Source organism: Eupeodes corollae, chromosome 3, assembly GCF_945859685.1.
Source record: "Eupeodes corollae chromosome 3, idEupCoro1.1, whole genome shotgun sequence".
Taxonomy (NCBI): domain Eukaryota; kingdom Metazoa; phylum Arthropoda; class Insecta; order Diptera; family Syrphidae; genus Eupeodes; species Eupeodes corollae.
In genome coordinates, this window is record NC_079149.1 from 110,488,759 (window position 1) to 110,507,289 (window position 18,531).

General features: G+C 33.6%; 2 protein-coding genes and 2 non-coding genes across 4 annotated transcripts; 2 read left to right on the forward strand and 2 right to left on the reverse strand.

Annotated features, from left to right (window-relative positions):
• Window positions 1-2,163: 2,163 nt before the first annotated feature.
• Window positions 2,164-3,619, reverse strand: LOC129951967 (U5 small nuclear ribonucleoprotein 40 kDa protein-like). The gene is made up of 3 exons (XM_056064365.1): window positions 3,313-3,619; window positions 2,597-3,222; window positions 2,164-2,507 (listed from the first exon to the last, which is right to left on the reverse strand). The coding sequence occupies exons 1-3, from the start codon at window positions 3,530-3,532 to the stop codon at window positions 2,328-2,330; spliced, it is 1,026 nt and encodes a 341-aa protein (XP_055920340.1). The 5' UTR covers window positions 3,533-3,619; the 3' UTR covers window positions 2,164-2,327.
• Window positions 3,620-4,012: 393 nt separating this feature from the next.
• Window positions 4,013-4,084, reverse strand: Trnad-guc (transfer RNA aspartic acid (anticodon GUC)). The gene has a single exon. It is a non-coding gene; the product is annotated as a tRNA-Asp (tRNA).
• A 5,151-nt stretch (window positions 4,085-9,235) lies between these two features.
• On the forward strand, window positions 9,236-9,307 carry Trnad-guc (transfer RNA aspartic acid (anticodon GUC)). Its single transcript has one exon. It is a non-coding gene; the product is annotated as a tRNA-Asp (tRNA).
• Window positions 9,308-11,428: 2,121 nt separating this feature from the next.
• Window positions 11,429-12,761, forward strand: LOC129952638 (U5 small nuclear ribonucleoprotein 40 kDa protein-like). The gene is made up of 3 exons (XM_056065376.1): window positions 11,429-11,707; window positions 11,781-12,403; window positions 12,474-12,761. The coding sequence occupies exons 1-3, from the start codon at window positions 11,500-11,502 to the stop codon at window positions 12,645-12,647; spliced, it is 1,005 nt and encodes a 334-aa protein (XP_055921351.1). The 5' UTR covers window positions 11,429-11,499; the 3' UTR covers window positions 12,648-12,761.
• The last annotated feature ends 5,770 nt before the right edge of the window (window positions 12,762-18,531 follow it).

Genomic DNA, 18,531 nt, shown 5'->3' on the forward strand with positions numbered 1-18,531 from the left:
ACCCTATTTAATATAATATATGTATTTAAATGAAAATATTTCACTCTGACTTAAGATTTGGGATTGGCACTTTATTTTGTCCCACAGTGAACATCAGGGGCCTGATTATCAGGTTCGCGGCGGGTCGTTTTCAATTCCACCTTTCAAATTCGACTCGCGTCGTATTTCCTTATTGACGAATTGGCGGCGAAGCGAAAATAGTTCTTCCTAAATTCCAAAGAAGGGGTTGGTGGAGGTGTGTACTCTGAACGACTGAAATTAAGTCTCTCATTCCGCCTTCCCAATCATTGTAGCATGTTCCAGGCGGAACTTTTGGCGATTAAAGAAGTCTTGTCTTGGCTCAAAGAAAACGTGATATCAACATCTGACATCCGTATTTTCTCTGACAGCCAGGCCGCTATCAAATCTCTGACTCTGTCTCTACAAACTCTATAACAGTCCATAACTGTCGATTATCTCTAATGGAGATGGCGCAACAGTTTAATATTCACCTTTGCTTGGTGCCGGGCCATAGAGACATTCCAGGTAACTGTAAGGCAGATTAACTCGCCAGGAACGGTAAAGTACAGCCCATCCTACCACGTTTGGCAAGTACTGGCATACCAATCGCTACTTGTAAACTGCTGCTAATGCAATACGCTGTGAGGAGGGCAGGCACCAGGTGGAACAACATCACCACTTGTCAGGCCACAAAAAACATCTGGCCAACACTGGATTTAAAACGTTCAAGGTGCTTGCTCTCTCGAAGCAGATCGCATATAAGCTCCATAATAGGTGTCATAACCGGACACTAATAGGAAAGCACGCCACGAGACTAGGCGTATTCTCCAATGACTTTTGCAGAAGCTGTATGGACGAGGAAGAGGAAGAAACGGTTCTTCATCTTCTCTGCACATGCAATGCTCTAGCTCGAAAACGCAAGAATTACTAGGAGAATTCTTCTTTAATGATCTAAATCATATCAGTATGATCAGCCTCTCACGTTTCGTAAGGGACTCAAGCTGGTTCCATTGAGCTTAGGAGGAAGCCTCAAGATTAATGTGGTATCACAATTGGCCATTAAACTGTCCTAAGTGTGTCCGTTTCCATCTTGAACAGCCCCTATAACCTAACCTAACCTAAATTCCAGTGATTTGACACTTTTGGTTTGACTTTTTCATCCTATATTCCAGTGATTTGACAGCTTTCCAAACAAAATTTGTTTTGTTTTTATTGAATTTGTGAAATTTTTGGTGATTTATTTGAGATTTTATAAATTATAGGAAAATTAAAATAAAGCTAACTCACATTTTTATTTAAATGGAATCAAGAAAGAATCTACGAAATCGAACAGTAAATAATAATAAACACTCTCTCATATGTTAATCCGCCAAAAAAAACCATCGGATTTCAACATAATGACATTTCAAATTCGCCTTCGAATTTGTTAATTTGTCGAATTCAAAACGGAGACGGCGAAAGCGGAATAATTAAAAATGGAAAACTAGCAAAACGATTCGCCGCGAATCCCATGATCATTCGTTAATTCCGGTAGTTCTGATAATGCTGGCCTAATTTCGAAGTTTTCGACTTGATGGCTTAGTTTCTTCACCATAAGTGCACTCTACTATTTCACCTAACTAAAATTTCTTTATTTTAAGCCGAATCGCGTCTCTATATGTCCAATTCTTTCGCTATAAAAAATCTGAAATATAGGATTTAACTCAAGGTCTATTTCTATTTAAATGACAAAGTTACTGGAATAACAAAATAGACGGAAGTAACTCTTTTCCTGAGAGAAAGCGTTTAAAAATTATATCGGTTTCCAAAAATATAAACTGTCGAAACCAGCTGTGTTCAATATAATTCACTTCAAACGTAGATTTTATAAAACATGAGAAAATAAATAAAATAATTTTCTATTTTCTATACGAGATATGTTAAAAATTTAAAACGTCAATGCCATTGAAATTTGTTTTTCTATCATGATTTTTTAACTTCAAAATTATTAACTTCAAAAAAATTATTAACTAATAAAACTTAAATAAATGAAAAAATTGATTTTCTGTCGTATACACCACTTTTTGTTTAAGTTGTTGATTTAGTTCATTGTTAAGTTTTGACCTTAATATTGTCATCTTGAAATAGATTTTCTTAACCTTTTTAGTTTCTTAAAACACAATCTTAAATTTCTTAAAACACAATTTTTAAAAATCGTAATTTATTTACATTGAAATAAAAGTAATAATTCATTGGTACAAAAGTTAAAATTGTATAAATTTACAAATTGTATAAATGTTCATAATTATCTCGGTTAATCTCGTTCTTTATAAATATCATCCTTTTGCTCAGCTCTGTAATTCGTGCAAATATAGATTCTCATAGCTTGAGCCAGATACAAGTATTGGTTCTATCGGATGAAAGTCAATATCAATAACACTGGTTTCATGGCCTTCTAGCTCACACACCTTTTGACGGCTCATGACATCCCAAATATAAACATGTTGGTCTGAAGATCCAGCAGCAATCTAAAATCAAGAGACAAAAAAAAATTATATTATAGAATCTCTCACTCCAAAAGAATAAGAAAACACATTTTTTAAAAAATCAAACTTACACATTTGCTATCTCTGGACCAAGCGCACCGCAAAAGATTCGGTTCCGTCATTGATTGGTTTGCTATAAAAGAATCCACGCACCGGTCGAGATGCATAAATGGACGCATATTCCAAATGCGAAGAGTATTGTCCAGTGAGTTTGACAGCAGATAATTTCCGGAAGGTGAAAGTGCCATTCCAGATATCATATCTTCGTGTCCAATCAATATACTAACAATTTCGTTCTTACGAAGGTCCCAAATTTTGATACAATTATCCACCCCACCACTCATGATGTGATCGCCTCTGTCATTGAAACAAGACGCCAGAACTTGGTAGCCACTATTGAACATCTGAACTGCATGAGCTTCACGAGTGTCCCACAGCCTGATTGTTCCATCGTTAGAACCAGAGCAAATAGTGTGGTTGGAAGTCCTACTGCTTTGTACAGTGTTAACTTCGGATCTATGACCTTCAAGGAATTTAAGTCGAGCTCCAGTAGCTGTGTCCCACAGTGCTACGGAATCATCCAAGGAACTACTATACACTGTGCTTCCATCTGGTGAGAACTGCGTTTCCGTAATGGTACCTCTATGGCCAGTCATGGTCATAACACCACCAGTGTCACCATAAACACAACGAATATCTGAAAGAATAGATGACAGTTAAGTAAGTATGATTTATATAAAAGTTACATAGTTAAATAAATGAAAAATAAGACATGTTTAAAACTTACAAATTTGTTTATCATATCCAGCTGACATGACAAGTTCACCCAAAGGATGAAATTTGCAAGAATTAATTGCGCCTTGATGGTCCTCGAGTCGTATAATTGGTGATGGTAAACTTGAAGTTCTTAGGATTCCCGCTATAACTGTTCGACCAATTCCTTCCAACTTTGATCGCTTGTGAGTTTGAATAAATCCTGGAACACTGGGAAGACGTTTGGCAGCCATATTATAGAAATAATATTTAAAATTGAAAGTATTTTATCAATGACACAAAATGAATCTAGAACCGTCAAAGTGAACAGACACTGAACTAATGATAATCAAAACTTACTGTGGTAGGCAATATATAGGTTGGAGAAGGGTGATTTTTGTTAGATTTACAGGTAAAAATTTAACGGATCCTAATTATGTAGCTTAAGGTAGGTAGGTACTAAATACCCAAGTTATGCAGATATTAAACCCTTAATTAGGTTATCTAATTATGGCGTTTCTAAGAATACGGTGTGTGTTTCTTTCCATCTTTTACCTGACTTGCACCTGTTACCTTTATGACAGTAGATATATCCAGTATTAACTTTAACTAACAAAAATTCTTTTGATATAAATATTTTAAATCTTTCAAAAGTTCCAAATTAAGTTTTGTACACTACATTTTAGACTTGCATAGTTTTTTGGAAAAAAATTTAAAAATATTATCCACATGTTCTCCCCGACGGGGAATTGAACCCCGGTCTCCCGCGTGACAGGCGGGGATACTGACCACTATACTATCGAGGATGTTGAAAAAATGGATGAAAAAGATGTAATATGAGTATATGTCATTTCTTCCATCATTGATTTATTTATATTAATCAAATATAAGCAAATTACTATATTATTTTATCATTTATTGCACATTAAATTTATTGAAGACATAACCTAAATATATTAGCAGTCGTAGCTGAAACTTATGTCATTCAAAATGTTATTTGGCTTTTGAAGGAAGGACTATGAAAAGTTGTAGGAGATGATTTTTGTTTATGATTCTGGAATTTATTAAGCAAAAATGTTTTTTTTTTTTAACAAACACCAAAATTTACTTTTCCAAATCTATAAATGGCTTTAATTATCTTAACTGACTACCAAACATAACCCTACAATTTGTTGAGATATTTTCAATGTCTCATTTACATAACAATATGAACTTTTAGAAGTAAAACGTTTACCAAACGCAGATTTATAAACTCTATCTTATTTCGTAATTCGTATTACCTATATTCTAGGAAAATAAGATATTAATTTCGAAAAAAATTCGACGAAGCTAAATTTTGGTGAAGAGCTTCTTGTATACGTCCTAAACAAACTTGGAAATTAAGTTTCTAAGAAGATTCGATACCGATAGATTTTAACGAATTTTGTCTCAATTTTTTTTTTCTTTACTTGGGTTCTTTCCCTATATATCTCGAAAATGGGTCCTCATTTTCTTTTACGAAAATCAGATACAAAATTTATAAACTTTCCAAATAAATGAATATTAAAAATATTTTTAAACTGAACTTGAAAAATTTCATGTATACAAAATTATTAAAAAGAACCATTTAACTATTTTTGAAAAAGTTGATAACTAAAGGTTTGTTTGATCAATTTAATGGCATTTGAATTTTTGAAGAAAAACGTATTTTATAGGTAAATTTTTAAATTTTGAAATGTACGAACTGTATGTAAGCAGGGCCGGCCCCAGCCAAATCTGCGCCCTTTGCAATATAAGTAGAAAGCACCCCTTTTTTTGTATTTTCACACATAAACTTATGCACAAGCATAAGCCTTTTCCACATTACCCAGGATGTAGACTTACAGTTCTTTTTTTTTTATTGAGGTATCCCAAGGAGGCCCAAACCATAAACTAAAACGCAGCGATGAAATGAGCAGAGGGGAAACTTATTTTTCTGGCCTTACATTTTGCAAATTCAGAAATGAGATCAACAAAGGACAAAGAATTTAATAATTCCTTTTCAATGGACATTATATAGATAATCCTACCAATCTCTCTTTAGTCATGGTTAACCTAAGATTATTTTTAATAATTTTAAGTTTGAAAAAACTACGTTCTTCTGAAGCTTCCGTGACTGGGATTGTATTAAGGATTTGGAGAGCAATTACTAAATTCGGAACAAAATCTTCAAGGTTTGAACTAAATATAAAATTTAACACATCTAAACTTGAGCTTTATGGTGTAGCAAGCGGTGATATCACGGTTAAATCTTGAAACAATGCTTCTCCATCTCAATCTTTTAAACTACCTAATGTTATAACATTCTGCATTCGTGTATGTTACTTGAAAATGAAAAATTGATGTTATATGTATCAAGCTGTTCAAACCTAGGTAGGATTTTTAGTTCTGCGATATCTTGAGTTAAATTTTCATTGAATGCAAGAATAAAAGTGATGTTAGCACAAGAGATAACTTAGAACATTTGTAATGGATGTTATTTTGAGATTGTTTTAAGATTGTGTGTGGTTGAAAAAATGGCAAATAATAGTACATATTTGTTTGCGTAAGATCAGATAACATTGTCTTGCTCTTTGTAATGCTCCCCCTGAATATTGCGCCCTGTGTATTTGCACAACTTGCACATATGCTTTGTCCGGCCCTGTATGTAAGCCACAGAGTCTTTAGACACAGGACACAGGGGGGAAGTGCGTTCGACCTAGTCGTGTACTTTATTTCATACAGTTAATAGATTTGGACAGAGACATCTTGGAAAACAAGACAATGTGCTGCATTTAGTTAAAAAAAAATTAAATAAATATCTTATTTTCAGGTGGAGGTAATTTTGTATTTAAAAACCAAGTTTCAAAGTGGTTCGGAAAAAGAACGCCGACATCTTAAATCAAAATGGTTGTTTGAATTTTTTAATAGTGTGTTATTACACTCAGACTATCTGTATGTGTGTTATTACACACAGTAAACTCTGACGTTTTTACAAAGACGGAAATAATTCCGAATAGAAAGTAGGTGAATTAGAAATACTTTAAAAAGTCTCAACCCGCAGAGTTCTGGGTTTCTTGCCTTTCCTTGTTCCTTGGCGTTGCTTTATTATTCTTTCTATTGTTACCGAGTAAACAAGAAATATTCCGCTGGACAAATTCAAGTGGAGCAAAGACCTTATAATGAAATTAAATGAAGGAATGATTGAAAGAGTCTAGCTTGGTAGTTTAAGCTTTGGAATGTTTCACCCGTTGAAACAAAGTGATATCCAACTTTTCTGGTCCTCAAAATTGTATTTTTTTTATGTCGTTTTCAATAAAAAACAGGTTAAAATTTTCTTCATTCAACCTTTTATAATTTAAAAACGATGGTTTATCATTTGATTTTAGTTCTTTTGTCAAGAAATGTAGGATTCTCCTCAGAGCTTCTAGAAAACATATGTACATTACATCATATAAATAATTTCTTAGTAGTCATAGGTTATCATCATTAAAAATTATGTTTAGCGTTTTAAGTAAGTTTTAAGAGTAAAATTTGATAAATAAGTCCGGTGTTACACAGCGCATGTGTTTAATGCGTATTAATCGGCTATTTTGTTTTGAAGTGTCATTCGGTGAAGCACGCATTATTACATGAAGACCATCGGATGTTTAAGTCTGTACATTATTTTGACAGATATCTGTTATTTCTACTTTTGTTGCTCGCTCTGTGTACCCAACCCACGGTTGTCACATTGGTCATCTGTGCCCAAATTTGGTCCTTATATTTTCACTTATTCAAAAAGTTATTTTTAATTCCATTTGGTCATATTGTTCGGAAACGAATAAAGATGCTCGACAATTTGAGTAACGCAAACGTTCTTTTAACTTACTCACTTGGCTAAACAGATACGACGAAATAATAACTTTATTAAAAATATAAACTCTTGATCTGAATTGGACTTAGGGAACAGAGAGAATTATCTACGCATTACACAAGCCGTACAAATTCTCAAAATCGAACTACTTTTAATAAAATTATTGTAAAAACGTTCATGTTAAAACTCTTTGTTTTTATATTTCGTCATCATTATTTGGGTTAATCTTATTCAATTAGGTTTATTAAGGATTTTGTGAGTTTATTTGTACGTAATTAAAAAATAAATGTCATCTGAATAATATAGAAAATATGTTAAACAAAATGTGATGAATTCATTAATCTGTGTTTACAAATTTTTCGGACTTGAATTATGTTGGTTATTTTTACCTACAAGTGGTCATGTTTATTTTTAAATTCGGACACAAACTTTTTTTCCAGCAGTGGCAGCCATAGATATACCATATACCTATCGTCCACTTGAATTCACTTTCGTGTCCCATATTGAGGTATTAGCTCTACTAAACACGAACACGAAGTGAAGCAAATGCAAAAATATGCGAAGAAAAGAAAAGACAAACGTCAAACATGCAAGGAATAGCTTTTACGTGCATGCCGAACCAGATTTATTTCTATTTCATTTTTAATTATTCCTTTCTCTTTCGCACTTTATTGATGCAAGGAAAAACATACGATGTGTAATACCGGATTCCTGATTGAAATCCACCATCAAAACACTCTATATAAAGATATATATCCGCGGTAGACATCTTGGTTTGCCTACAAGCTAAACCGGAAATCAGCCTCATTAACTTTTTCATAGTATGTGTGTAATTTCCCCTCTAATCATTGAATTTCCCCAAAAAACTCAGTAAGAGTGTTTATATATGCGTGAAAACACGTCAATTTTTCTCGTTAAATTCTTCCACATTACAAATACAACAATGTAAACAAATGGGTTTTAGAGGGTGATACGTACGAAGGATTTATATATATACTAGAGTGTTTTTGTCCACCATAAAAATTATACTGACACTGAAACTGTGTGGAATTGGAACACAAATCAGTGCAACGATTCTTCAAGAAAATGAATTTTCGTCCGGAAAATACAAAATTAATTTTTAGCGAAAATAACTGTGTAACTAGAATTTTTTCTCAAACAAAAATTGTGTGTAATTTCTGATCGATCAGTATATAATTTTTGTTTCTAACCAAAAGGATACACAGTCAAATATCCATTTTTAAACATTTTCCGCATTTTTATTGGTTTTTATTATTGAAACCAATCTTTAGAATTTTTTGCAGGTCCATTTTATTTATGTTCCCAACTGTCAGTTTTTTTTAATGATAAACTCTAAGGGGCCAATTTTAGCTATCATTGGTTTTCATCATTGAATTTTTTCTACCATAGTAAAAGTGTCAAAAAACATTCCCACCAGAAACTGGTTCAATGAATTCTATCATTATCATCAATGTGTAAACAGAGTTGCAGTACAGAAGTCCTTTCTTAATCGCCCATAAGCTGATACAAATTTGTAAGCATTGCAACTGATATAAAACGGGAAAATACTATTTTCTAAAAATCTTTTAGAAGTTAAAAAAAAAGTTCAACTCTTGTTCAAATGGCTTATATTTTTGTAAGTGCATATGCATGGTAGCTTTCTTTATATGTATGCATATCCTTTGTATTGCATTGTTTTTGAACACGCCCAAAAATTGTAAAACATATTGTCTCATCTTATGTCATTGATCAGGCAATGACATTTGAGATTTCGAATAACATACCGATTATCATAAGAAAATATATTATAACTTTAAGTTATAAAGAACTTAAAACCTTTAAATAAAGTTAATACAAACTAGTTACTTCAGCAACAATGAATGCCTAACACTAACTTGGTTGTACAAAAGTATTAAAGCATCTTTAATAATTTTGTATCCGTTTTCTTATGCACTGAATAATAAGACAAGATTTTGTTTCTCGACTTTTCTAGATAGAATTTAAAAACTTACATATGTATGTATATATTACACTTATTTATTGTTAGAGAAAAATTATTCTATGAATATTTTCGAGATATTTTTTCTCCATTTTGTTTTCAACATCCTCGATAGTATAGTGGTCAGTATCCCCGCCTGTCACGCGGGAGACCGGGGTTCAATTCCCCGTCGGGGAGATATGAAGCAGAATAATGTTTTTTTGGTTTTAATGTAAGACGTGATAGCTAAGTAAGAAAAGTGAAAAATTGTGAGAAATTGTAAGTATCCGTACCACTCTTTTGTATAAATTAAAAAAATGTAGAAATGCATTAACATCCAGTAGAATGTTTATGGGAAACGTTAAAGATTTTTCACTTTTCATTTGCTAATTTGTCAAGGAGCAAACTCTCTGAACACGTTCCCGTTTCGAAAATAAACGCCAAATCCATAAAATTATGTCTTCATAAATGCGAAATTTTTAGCGGTCCACCCTCTTCTATTCTCGAGAAAGATTATTCTTTATCTTATCATTTTGAAAATTGTAACTTTAGTGATCATAATAGTCATGTTGTCTACCTATACCATGAAATATAATAAATATTCGGATTAGTTAAGAAGTGACCAATTTTACAGTGTAATCCTATTTCATAAAACATAAATCCATGGAATCTACTTTTATTGATTGCTTTGAATACATGTTAAGTAGATTCAAGATTCAAATAGATTAAGTAAAATGTTTCAATTTTCACATTATAATGATAAGTAAAATGGCCAGTTTAGATTTCCGAAAACTTACTCAGAAGGATTTACATAACAGGAGAATGAAAGATAAACACATTCTCACCTAGCAATGAAATTAGATTTGAACTATTTCTTTTTATCGTTTTTGAATTGTGAGAATTCTTGAGAAATCATAAAAATTCTGTTCTTAGATATCTGAAAGCAAAAGTGAGAAATTTTGTTAATATTTCCAAGAATACGGGAATCTCTGAGATTTTAGAAATATAAACAGACCAAATGTTACATGATTTGTTTAAATCAAAAATTATGTCAATACGTGCGTTTTGTTCGCATTTCATATAGAGTAAAGTGAGAAATTCCCAAAAAAAGGATCCACAGTGCCCAGATTTTTGTATTTTAAAATTGGTACAACTGAAAGAAGATCTGACAAAATAATAATAAAAAACTTCAAAAAGGGATTTGTTCGTAGGCTACTACATTAACATGTGGTGTTGAAGCGAGCTTGAAGTTCGCCTCAATTCTGTATATACCTGAATCGAGTTGAGATTTATCTATTCTAAACTGAGATAAACCTTTTTTGGAAACCTAGCAAAACATAAATCTCTTTTCTATTGTTTTTTCTTGCAAAATAAGTCCAGTGATTCCATTTTCACTAACAAAACTAAATAATATCAACAGTAATAGATTCGTTTTTTCCGCAAAGGAAAACACACATGATTCCAAATGCACAACTACTCAACGAACACTGCCATCGAGATACGATCGAGATATCAATCGTATCAACATTTGAGAACGAAATCACATAAGATCCATTCGAGACTCGTTTAAATGTCAAAAACCAATCCGTAGTTAGATTCTACTTTACCTTTTATCGGTACTATTCATACTACGGATATTGTATTTGTTATTCGTGTAAAATCCTACTTTACTATGGATAGATTTCTCAACAAAACACGGGTAATGTTTTGACATGTTGTTGAAAAAATGAGAAAAACGATCATGTCTATTAAATAGTCTGTTCAATTAGTTGCGAATGCATCGGATTGATTTTTTGTCATTTTTATTATAATAGAAAAGTTAAGAGCAGCGTAGGTACTCATCGGAATGTGTTACCGATGGGAGTAACGAAAACAAAACCACATTTATAGATTTTCAACAATTTTAATAATTGAACGAACTGCAAGTAAATTAAATTATTTAATAGTTGTAATTGTTTGTCAATTATTTCCTATACAAAAATTGGATATGGTTGAGAAAGCAATGATTTTTGTTTGTATTGGATGCGTTCTCTTTTTAATTCTGTTACCTGACCTTATAAGGTTTGTTCGATGTGGATATTTTCAAATGTTCATAAAATAGAAAAAGGGCCTTAAGTTTTTATTTGGCGTTTTATTAGACTTGTTAAAATTTAGTGGATTATGGTAAGTTATCCTCGTTAGTTACCTCAAATTATCCCCATATTCTTATTAAAAGAAGGTAATTAGCGCGGCAGGTATATATTGTCGCTTTAAGGAATCTCTTTACGTAAATTCTATAAAAAGAAGAACAATAGGTAAGTTGTCATCAGTTGGTTAGAATCGAATCTGGTTGATGCAATTATAATATAATTAAAACAAAATTAATTGAATTGAAACAAAAAAAGAAATAAATGGGAGCTATACCTAAAAGACATTCGTCATGGATTAAACGCATGGAAGTTCACAAACGGACTCATTTCAATCCGTCTGGAGCTCCTGCATTGTCTACACTTCTGTCACCTATAGTACGCATTGAAGATCACAAAAGTGAAGTGACAACTTGTGACTTTCATCCTTCTGGAAAGTTTATTTTATCAGCTAATTGTAAAGGACAAATTCGTAAGTCTTTTTTAACTCAAATAACTGTGTTTATAAAGACATATTAAATACGTAATTTTATTTTAATTTCTAGATATATGTGATATTTATGGTACTTTTTCGAAAACAATGGTTTTGAAAGGCCACACAGGATCAGTCACCGAAGCCCACTTTTCCAGAGATGGTTTTGATTTTTATTCGTGTTCCAGTGACGGAACCATTGGAGTTTGGGATACTTTCCGAGGTTACAGAAAAGCTAAATTAGACGGACATGAGGATGGTGTCAATTGTGTTCAGGGTGGAAGATTAGCATATCCTATACTTTGTTCTGGTTCCAATGATGGAACAATCCGATTATGGGATGTTCGGGAAAAAGAATGTGTCTTGACACTGGAGAATTCATGTGATGTTACTGCAACGTGTTTTACTAATAATGGAAACTTTGCAATCTCTGGTGGACTTGACAGTGATATCAAAATCTGGGATCTTCGAACTTGTGAAATTGTTTGTAGGCTACGTGGTCATACTGGAAAAGTAACTGGTCTATCATTATCGCCCTGTGGTTCATATTTACTTTCGTATGCTGTTGATAATACACTTCGAATTTGGGATATTCGGCCTCATGTTACATTCAAGAGATGTGTTGGATGTTTTTCTGCTCATCAATTTAGTCCCAGTGCACTTTTACGATGCACTTGGTCACCAGATGGCACTATGGTAAGTTTTAAAATTTATAATTCAAAAAAGTCAGAGAGTAACGATTGTTTGTTTTGCATTTTTTATCTAGATATCAGCTGGAACGTCAGATCGGGATGTTCTTGTTTGGGATGCTCTTACTGGAGAAACATTACACGAGTTACCAGGTCACGAAAGCACTATCAATGATATTAAATTTCATCCAAAGGAACCAATCATTTTATCAGCTTCAGAAGACAATTATTTATTTTTGCATGAGTTTTAGAGAACTTATTGTGAATTTTGTAATATGTGTGCTAATTATTTTAAAGAGCAATGTAGTATAATTTGAAAAAAATAAATTAAGTAAATAAAATAATATTTTATTTTTTAAAAAAAATGTGTACATTTGCCTCATTATATTTTGTGCCATACTAGACTTTTTTGGGAGATACCCATTTTTGAAGTTTGAAATATTATCTCCCTTCCACTCAATGGAAATTTGAAATTCACTTACCAAGTGTAAGAGAGATACGATACACGCCCATTTAATTGTTCTGTTTTTCTTGGAAATGCTACACTATGCCTGAAAAATAATTTTTAGATAACGAATAAGAAACCAAAAAGAAAGAGCAGAATCTAACTTTGTTGTAAATTTTCTGCTTAAACCTCTATTTCAGAACAATTTTGTTTTAAAACTAGGTTTTTCCTTAGACAAATATTGTCTGCAAATTTTTTGCAGGTAGTTTGAAGATTTAGTGCAGGCCCTACACTTATATTTTTTTTTTTCATAAAAGGAATGTTGAATAAAAATGTGTGAAGTTTTTGACAGGTTGTGCAAAGATTGTGCTTTCAAGTATTAAAATTAGAGAAAAAATAAGTTTTACTCTCTCCAACTTTATAGGTAATATAAATCAAATTTTCCCTATTTTTGCATTGCATAGGGCAAAATAAATTTATTTATTTTTGATTTAATACTAATACTTCCACAATTTTTAAAAAAATGTTTTGATGAAAACTGGGCATTTTTATCGCGGTAACGAAAAATACAATGACAATAAAAAACCATTGAATTTGTCTACCATTCACAACAAAAATCTGAATTTACCCATGGAAAATCAAAATAGTTGTTTTCCTGATGTGTACTAGACATTATTTTAAAAAGAAAATAATTGTCTTTTATTTGATGTCAATATCATTCTTCCACAGTCACCTACATAGAAGAAGCAGGTGGGTCAGAATCAAAAGTTAAGAAGTAATGCTCAGGCTCACGTCTTAACTCCTTATTTAAAAGCTTTATCATTTCCGGTATACTTTGTTTAACGAGATCTAATTTTGCCAAACTACAACAAATTGTTGAATTGGAGCCCGTTCTGTTCATAAAAATAAAAAAAACACCTTATCTTTAAATAAAAGAAAAATTCGTAAGTCCGTCGGAATCTGAAAAAGTTAGAGCTACTTAAAAAAATAATACAAAAAATCCTAACATTTATAAGTCGAAAATGAGGCAAACAAGAAAAATACCTGAAAATATTGTCAACTCAACATAAGTTTAGGATCTTATAGTTTTCTTCTGTTGAAATAAGATTATCATTTATTATTATAACATTGAGCTTTACTTGAATTTAACAACGTATAATGAATTCCATATCCGACTCAATTAATTATAATTTGTATTCACTGAATTTATATATACTTTAATACAATATTGTTATTGGCATCACTTTTATTAAACTTCCTTTTTAATAAAATGTCTGGCTCCTTCTTCTCTTGCCAAATCTCAAACGAGTAAGTTGTGTTTCTCTTTATTTCTTCCTCCTTTAAATCATAGATATCCGCCTAAACTCTGCAACAGGTTATGGGCCCAGATAGCCGCAGCAGTGGAATACATAAAAACTGTGTTGTTAAATACTATTTTTTGTTTTACTTCTGTGCGGGGATTCCGTTGATTTTTTGTTCGATTCCTGTTGGCAATACATCGTGCGAAAGATGTCTGTTTCCATGTTGCCTGTAATCGATCGTCTAAAAGGAAGAGAAAACTTCGATTCTTGGAAGTTTGCCGTGATGAACTACCTGCAGCATGAGTTGCTCTGGAAATGTGTGACGGGAGAAGAGAATGATCCAGTTAAATTGTTAAAAGCGAAATCAAAGTTGATTATGCTAATTGATCCGATAGCTTATGTCCACGTGCGAGAAGCCACTACCGCAAAAGAAGTTTGGGATAACCTCATTGCTGCATATGAAGATTCTGGTCTCACAAGGAAAGTCGGCCTTCTTCGTACATTGGTCACAACCAACTTAAATAATTGTTCTTCGATAGAAGTGTACGTGAATAAAATTATCATGACCGCACATAAATTAAATAGCTTAGGTATGACTGTTGATGAGGAGTGGATCGGGACGCTGTTGCTTGCTGGTCTGCCAGATCATTATAGACCGATGATCATGGGTCTCGAAAATTCAGGCGCGAAGATTTCTGGTGATCTAATAAAAACGAAATTGCTGCAGGAGGAAACGTTGGCGAGTGGAACCGTTGGTGAGGGAACTGTGTTTTTTAGTGGTGCTGGTGGCAAAAGGTACAAGAAAACGAAAAAGAAGCTAGGCCCCCGATGTTATGAATGTAACCAATATGGGCACATCTCGAAAAATTGTACTTCTAAAGGAAAAAATGAGAAGGTACACTTAGTCTCATTGACAGCAAAGGTACAAAATATGGACGAGTGGTACATCGACTCAGGTGCGTCCGCGCACATGACCATGCGCAAAGATTGGCTGAAAAATATTACACCTTCGCTCAATGATGTGGTTACAATTGCGAATAACAAAACTTTAAGAGTTGAATCGAAAGGTGATATATGCATCTATGGTTTTGCAAATAACTCTAGCGCTGCGATCAGCTTAAAAAACGTGTTATACGTCCCAGGTCTATGTGCAAACCTACTCTCGGTAAGTCAAATGCTTAGCAATGGTAAAGAGGTTGTGTTCTCTGGAAACATGTGTAGAATTTTCAATAACACGGGTGAGTTACTTGCCACTGCTACTTTACATGGAAATATGTTTAAATTAGATGGCGCTATTCAGTCAAAAAATATCTGCAAAAATACTTCTTATAACGTTTGGCATAGGAGGCTAGGTCATATTAATTTCGATAACCTTAAAATAATGAAGGACTCCAGTGTGGAAGGCATGGATTTTGTTGACACAAACAAGGAACATTGTGAAACTTGCTTAAAAGGTAAGCAATCCAGGTTGCCATTTAAATCTTCGAGTTCCATTTCTAAGGAGGTGTTAGAAATTGTGCACTCTGATCTTTGCGGACCGATGCCACAAAAATCCTTAGGAGGCGCAAGGTATTTTTTTCTCTTACTAGATGATTTCTCTAGAAAAATTTTTGTCTACATGCTACATTCAAAAACCCAAGTGAAAGAGAAATTTCATGAGTTCAGGCTCCTCGTAGAGAATGAAACTAAAAAGAAAATTAAAATCTTGCGCACAGATAACGGGAGTGAATACTGTAACACTGAATTTTTAAGTTACTTACGAAATGCTGGCATACGTCATCAAACCAGTGCACCGTATACACCGGAACAAAACGGGAAAGCTGAAAGGATGAACAGGACGATAGTTGAACGATCTCGGTGCCTGCTTTTAGATGCGGGATTAAATAAATCGTTTTGGGGTGAAGCTGTTGCTACTTCAACATATCTTATCAACCGAACTGCCAGCAAAGTTTTGAAAGATAAAACTCCAGAGGAAATGTGGTCAGGCAAAAAACCGAATCTCAATAATCTCCGTTTGTTTGGATGTATAGCCATGGTACATATACCGAAACAAAAGAGGACAAAATGGGATTCAAAATCCGATAAATGCATCATGGTAGGGTATTGTGAGAATACAAAAGGATACCGATTGTTTAATCCTATTTCAAAAAAATTAACTATCAGCCGTGATGTAGTGTTTTTTGAAGATGAACTTTATTCAAATAAAATAACTGATACAATTGAAGATATTTTTCCCCAAAGCGTACTAACCTATGAATTTACAGGTGATCATGAAGAAGAAGAGCAGGGCGAAAGCCTAACGTCTGAAGAGGAAAATTCTGATAAAACCGAACAGATATCTATACAAAATGATGTTAATATCTCTGAAAATTTTATCCCTCCAGAATCCGAAAATGAGATGTTCTTCACCGATGATGACGAAGACTACACGCCACCCGCAGACCAAGTCACACCAACCAATGTCGATGGCCAATTCCAAAGAAGATCCAACCGCCCACCGAAACCTATAAGACGAGATGATTTCATTTCCTATGCTGCAGTTGCCGAGCGTTTAGGTGATCCGCTTACCTATGAAGAAGCGATTTCGAGAAACGATGCAGTGCAATGGCGAGAAGCAATTAATGCTGAATACGAGGCGCTACTACAAAACCGTACTTGGGAAGAAGTTGAATTACCACCTGGAAAAAGAAAATTAAACTCCGCTCAGATGGATTTAGATGTGGACCAAATGGATGCTGTTTCCGCTTTTCTACAAGGTGACATTCAAGAGGAAATCTACATTGATCAGCCCGAAGGTTATAAGAATGGGAGTAAGGTACTGCGTCTTAAAAAGTCCATTTATGGGCTCAAACAATCTTCTCGTGTATGGAACAAAAAACTCGATGATGAACTGAAGGGTCTTAATATGCAACAGTCGAAGGTTGATCCTTGCATATACTTCATCATCGATGGTCAAAACATATTGATTGTTGCTGTATATGTGGATGATTTTTTAATATTATCCAATAATCAAAATATGAAAAATAATTTAAAGAAAAACCTTATGAATATCTTTCAGATGAAAGATATTGGACCGGCACATACTTTTTTGGGATTGCGGCTGCGCAGAAATCGTCAACAACGTAAAATATGGCTGGACCAGGAGAGCTATATACAAAGCATCATAAATCGATTTAGAATGAGTGATTGCAAGCCGTTAACAACACCAATGGATATCAACCAAAAGCTTTCAAAGAGTATGTCTCCAAAGTCAGAAGAAGAAAGGGAACAAATGCTTAAATGCCCTTATCAAGAACTGGTCGGAAGTTTGCTGTTTGTGGCTCAAGTGTCGAGGCCCGACATTTGCTATGCAGTCAACACTGTAAGCAGGTTTAACAACAACCCAGGCAAACTTCATTGGATAGCCGTGAAACGAATCGTAAGGTATCTTAAACAAACGTCTAAATATAAACTTTGTTTCCAACAGCAAGAAGACGGTCCTCCACGCATTACTGGCTATTGTGACTCTGATTTCGCAAGCGATATAGATGAACGAAAATCAACATCAGGGTACGTTTTTAAGATGCATGGCGGATCCATCTCTTGGTGTTCAAAAAAACAACCGACGGTAGCCCTCTCAACGACGGAAGCAGAATACATGTCATTAAGCCTTTCCATGCAAGAAGGTTTATGGCTTCAAAATCTTCAAAAAGAACTTCAACCGAACTCACCTAAAATGCATATATTTAGCGATAACCAGAGTGCCATACACCTGGCATCAACCAATAGTTACCACAGCAGGACGAAGCACATCGACGTTAAGCATCATTACATACGAAATATTATCAACGATGGCAAGATAATATTGGAACATATACCAACAGAACAAATGGTTGCTGATGCACTTACAAAACCACTTCCAGCGCTGAAGAACAACTACTGTGCCGAGTCTATGGGTCTGTTTAAATAGCATAAATAATTATCTAGAGGAAATGTTGAAATAAGATTATCATTTATTATTATAACATTGAGCTTTACTTGAATTTAACAACGTATAATGAATTCCATATCCGACTCAATTAATTATAATTTGTATTCACTGAATTTATATATACTTTAATACAATATTGTTATTGGCATCACTTTTATTAAACTTCCTTTTTAATAAAATGTCTGGCTCCTTCTTCTCTTGCCAAATCTCAAACGAGTAAGTTGTGTTTCTCTTTATTTCTTCCTCCTTTAAATCATAGATATCCGCCTAAACTCTGCAACATCTTCAGGGTCCTAAGTTCTGTACATAAGAAGTTTAATTAAGTTCACTTCTAATTCGTATGAATTAGTGCAAAGTGTTGCAATCCATAGTGGTATTTCCGATCAGTGCAACGAGTCTAGGAAAAACACGAAATTGTA

Excerpts from the sequence above, each read along its gene's own strand:
- LOC129951967 (XM_056064365.1), bottom strand. The coding sequence starts at position 3,532 with ATGGCTGCCAAACGTCTTCCCAGTGTTCCAGGATTTATTCAAACTCAC. Across the intron at positions 3,223-3,312 it reads TGGATATGATAAACAAATTT|ATATTCGTTGTGTTTATGGT; the intron begins GTAAGTTTTAAA and ends CTATTCTTTCAG. Across the intron at positions 2,508-2,596 it reads GGTCCAGAGATAGCAAATGT|ATTGCTGCTGGATCTTCAGA; the intron begins GTAAGTTTGATT and ends TCTTGATTTTAG.
- LOC129952638 (XM_056065376.1), top strand. The coding sequence starts at position 11,500 with ATGGGAGCTATACCTAAAAGACATTCGTCATGGATTAAACGCATGGAA. Across the intron at positions 11,708-11,780 it reads TAATTGTAAAGGACAAATTC|ATATATGTGATATTTATGGT; the intron begins GTAAGTCTTTTT and ends TTTAATTTCTAG. Across the intron at positions 12,404-12,473 it reads GGTCACCAGATGGCACTATG|ATATCAGCTGGAACGTCAGA; the intron begins GTAAGTTTTAAA and ends TTTTTTATCTAG.